Raw genomic sequence first — 4,498 nt, 5'->3', positions numbered from 1 at the left:
CCATTCATGTAAGATACTCTGGAGCACAGAAAGATAGAAACTAAAACCCCAAACCTAGAGTTCCAGTTTGTTAAGATTGTTAAGAGTTAGGGGGAAAGTACTGCCATAAAACCTACGTGTGAGAAACCTGTCTGGTGTGGGGCTGGCTGAAGCTAGCGTGGCTTGGGCTGTGGGTGCAGCTACTGCTGATGATCATGCCTGCACATACCCAACTCCTTCCTACAGTGCCCACTCCCTGGCTTCTGTGTGAGCTCAAGACACCGTTCTTCCTCTCACCCAGCAATAAACTCACATCAGATGGAATGCACTTACAAAAGGCAGGCTCTGTTTATTTGGAGTCAAAAGCAGCTGGCTGAATCAGTATGACTCAAGGCCACAATGAAACCCTTTAGCCTCCACTCCATCTGAGTCCTAGAGTGAAACTCAAGAGCAGCACAAGTGCCGCTTGGGGCCCACTCACAGGTTTACAAGCTTCTCATTGAGGGCAATCTGTGACTGGGTGAGATTCGCCAGGTAGGTCACCATCAGCAGGTCCTGAAAGACAAAGGACAGTGAAGGAGGGGTTGAAGGCTGGTCCTGGCCAGCTCCACTTGGACACTGGTTGTGAAGACAGTCCTGAATAATGACAGTGGGGACAGCCTGAGCAGAGGTGGAGGGGGAAGACAGGAAGGAAACGCTTAGGATGCCTTCCTACTCTAGGGACGCACATACAGAATGGGGTGCTTTAGGGGAGGCCCATGGGTGCAATGGGGTGTTTGTGAATGCAGATGGCAAATTAGAAACTGTTGTCATTATCTCTGAATTTTAGCATTTCTTTCTATCAGGAATCAAGCTAACAAGTAACATCACCAGTACCTGAGAGGATGGACTAGGGAAGGAAGAGACTCCCGAACACTCATGTGTACTACCTCGCCCCTCCTCCACCCAGGACTGCACAGCACCAGTCTCCTCTGAACTCCCAGGGGCCCAGAATGGCACTCACGTTGATGTTGCTGTTGAGCATGGTCTCAAAGTCATCAGGAACTATTTTGGGTACTTGGTTAACCAGACTCATCAAGAAGCGGCCCACAGTATTATCAGCAGACACCTTTCCAGACTGAACACAAAACAGAGTCAATGAGGCACAGTCCCTCCCCTCAGTGCTCTCACTTCAGCAGATCCCACGGTGGCCTCAGGGTGGAGATCTACCACCTCCTCACTCTTCCTTCCCCTCTCACCAGCACGTCCTCTGCATACTGCAACACAGTGCTCAGGGCATCCTGGATTCGAGCCGAGGCCCCGCCTACTTGCTGCAAGTCACTTGAGAGCCCGATCACCCGGTTGGGGCTAAAACATGTCTTCATGATGAGGTCAACTGTGGGCCAGACAGTAAGAGACAAGAGAAGGAAAGACTCATGACATTTGGGAAGAGAAGGTCTCTAACCACCCTCTAACTCCCTCCACCCCCTCTGGATGTAGTCAGATCCCCAAACTCCCTGCTCTGCCCTCACTGGCTTTCCTTCCTTCTGATGGAGCTCAGCTCCTCCACCTGCCATGCTAATCACTGGTTCTGGTCTGGATTGTGTGGCCTCTGAGACTGATAATGTCCTACCTTGAATAATCCCTCAACTCTCAGTCATCACAGACCTTGAATCAATGTTCTTCTTTAAGCCACTCTAGGCCTCCATCTTCATTACAGAGCAAGAGCTCTCTCCCCTGAACAAACCTAGGATCTCCAGGGGTGCACAGGAAGGACGCTCACCTCCAATGCGTTCTGTGTCGTAATACGCGTACTTCACTGTTAGAGGTGTGAACATCACTCCCATGGTCCTCCCAGGGACACCCATTAAAGTGCTGGGGATGGAGAACAAAGGTAAACAGACATCGTCGGGGACAGAGTGTCCATGTCTAGACTGTCCTGGGAAAGTAGTAACAATGGGTAATGACTTCTATGGTTTTGGCCTGGAAAACCAGGACCTCCTCTGAAGTACCACTGGAGCAAACTTTTGGCCTGTAAGAAGGAACTCAGCCTTTGGACCTGGCCTGGTCCCTGAGAGGATGACTTCACACACTGTAATGCCAGTGATGAAGACAGGGCTCTGGAATCCCTATGGAGCTGGCTGCCTCAACACCTACCTCCAGGGAAAACACATCTAAGACACTGATCTTTTCTGGGACTGAGCCTTTTCATTAGCACTAAAACACCAAATAGACTGACCTTAAACCACTAGATTGGCACTAAAAGTAACTCCACTAAATTGCTATTTATTATTATTTTAATTATTAATTTTATTTTTTATGTGCTTGAGTGTTTTGCCTACATGTAAGTGCACCCATGTCATGTAATGCCTGTGAAGGTAGAAGACAGCATCAGATCCCTTAGACCTGAAGTTACACATGGCTGCTAGCTGCCATATGGGTGCTGGGAATCAAACCACATCCTCTGCAAGAGCGGCCAGTGCTCTTAACTGCTGAGCCATCTCTCCAGCCCCGTGTTTACTATTTCAAGTCTACATTTCCATCTGCGTTTTGAAGAGGTATACAGTAAAGGCTAAAGAACAGGTAAGGGCTGGAGCTCCGTGTACACTACCTGGAACACCAGCCTTGGCAGAGCAGCTACTTCTGCCCCGCTGTACAGAAACTGGCTACTTCGAGTCAAACACAGAAGCAGCACAAAATTAAACAGCCCAAGAGCTAGCTAACAAATTACTGTAACCAGAAGACAATCCTCCCAGCTCCCTCGGCAGCCTCTTCTGCAGCTGCTCCAGCCTTCTGCAGCATGTCCCAGCAACTGGCAATGTCACTGCCTAAAAGGTCTATGTGTCAACACCGTAATGTTATCGGCCCAACAGAACTATACTCAATCCCAGCTTAAAAGATGTGTTTAAAATAAGACCAGCCATCCACTAAATTAGTAACTCCACTAAATTTTAATTTGTAAGTACTGTGCTAAGTTCAGGTATTAAAAACTCAAGTAAGTTAGAAAGCAGTGACCACAGTCACGAAAGGATTATGACAACACACCATGTGAGGACTGTCTGTCCAGAAAACTGACATGAAACAGGATGGCTTGTTTATACACCTAACAGACTGTAATTTGGCATGGCAACAAACAACACATACTCAGTATAACAAGGACCAGTGAGTGGAAAGTATGGAACAGATTCTGCTCCAGCAACTTTCCTAGTGCTGGAAGAGAGGAATGGACTTCCTGAAGGGGCAACGAGCTGCACACTGAAGGATTCAACCTGAGTGGCGTTTAATCATCCAGGCATCGGTGGGGGGGTTGGGTCACCTGACATAGGCCTTGATGCTCATGCGGCCATTCTGGAGACCTGTGTCCACAGTGAGGTGAATGGGGTTCGGGGCTTCCCGGCTGTAATATTCATGGATCAACACCGAATGTTCTGTGATATCATGGCCTGTCGCATACCTGAAAAATGGAGTAAAGACTCATGACATGACTTCAATACCAAATATATAAATATATGAGTGATATTAATATAGTGTCTGTGGGTATCTACACTCCCATGGTAAAAACCTCTGCATGCCAGGTCTGACTGGCGCATGCCTCAGGGCCAGAACTTCGGAGGCAGAGATCAATGTGAGTTCAGGGTCAGCCATGGCTACACAGTGAGATCCTGTCTCAAAAAAAAAGAAAAAAAGGAAAAAAAAAGGCCTAACAAAAGCTGTAACTGAAAATAAATTCTTGAAACATTCTTGACTTTATGGATCAGAATCATCAGTGAAACACACTGAATTCATAGTTCCAAGGCCACACACTTTGTACACTCCGAAAGCGGTGACAAGATCCAGTGATGACAAAAGAACTCGGTGCTCCCTCAGAAGCTCCATCCACTTCCACCCTCTCCAACTTACCAGCCCAGGATGAGCTCGTTTGGAGAGACTTTTTTGTGCAATTCATACATGTTCTTAGCGAATTCCATGTCAACAGCCACCTACGGGGGAAGGAGGAAAAGAAGAAGCTAGAAGTGCATGCCAAAACAGAGTGGAAGGACGCCCCCCTCCCCCCCACAGCAGCGCCTTGAATGCGGCTCTAGTAACAAGCATTGTGCAGGGAGCCTGGCAGATGAATGGCTATAAACTACAGGGTAGCTGCTAAACTCTTGCTTACTTCGTCTTCTGACTCATTGTGTGGCACTGAAAAGCAATTGGTGACCTCCACTGAGTGCTTGTCCACAGTTCCTGTTAAAGAGAGAATGGCCAGGTGTTATAGAACTCTAGGATCGCACAGTCAGACTCTTTTTGAGATAGGGTCTCACAGAGCCCAGGGTGGCCTTAAACTCACTATGTAGCCAAGCATTACCATGAACCAGTTTCTCTTGCCCCTACCTGCCAGAGTGCTGGGATTACAATGCACACCATACTCCTGGTTTATTTGGTTCTGGGGATTGAATCCAGGGCCTTGTGCACGCTAGGCAAGCACTCTACTGAGCCATGTTCCCAGCTCCTACCTTTGAAATGCTTTTGGAGGCCTCAGTGAACAGGATATCAACAC

The 4,498-nt window shown here is 48.0% G+C and overlaps 1 protein-coding gene across 1 annotated transcript; it reads right to left on the bottom strand.

The window, feature by feature from the left end:
- Positions 1-303: 303 nt before the first annotated feature.
- On the bottom strand, positions 304-4,240 carry Eif3f (eukaryotic translation initiation factor 3 subunit F). Its single transcript, XM_008853429.3, has 7 exons — positions 4,115-4,240; positions 3,859-3,938; positions 3,275-3,412; positions 1,742-1,833; positions 1,218-1,354; positions 983-1,096; positions 304-534 (listed from the first exon to the last, which is right to left on the bottom strand). Exons 2-7 carry the CDS (start codon positions 3,924-3,926, stop codon positions 457-459), a joined length of 627 nt encoding a protein of 208 aa, XP_008851651.1. The 5' UTR covers positions 3,927-3,938; positions 4,115-4,240; the 3' UTR covers positions 304-456.
- Between the last annotated feature and the right edge of the window lie 258 nt (positions 4,241-4,498).

The sequence above is a fragment of the Nannospalax galili genome, unplaced genomic scaffold (assembly GCF_000622305.1).
Source record: "Nannospalax galili isolate Female #2095 unplaced genomic scaffold, S.galili_v1.0 scaffold44, whole genome shotgun sequence".
NCBI lineage: Eukaryota > Metazoa > Chordata > Mammalia > Rodentia > Spalacidae > Nannospalax > Nannospalax galili.
Note: the sequence above shows the minus strand (reverse complement) of the source record. Positions and strands in the feature narration are given on the sequence as shown.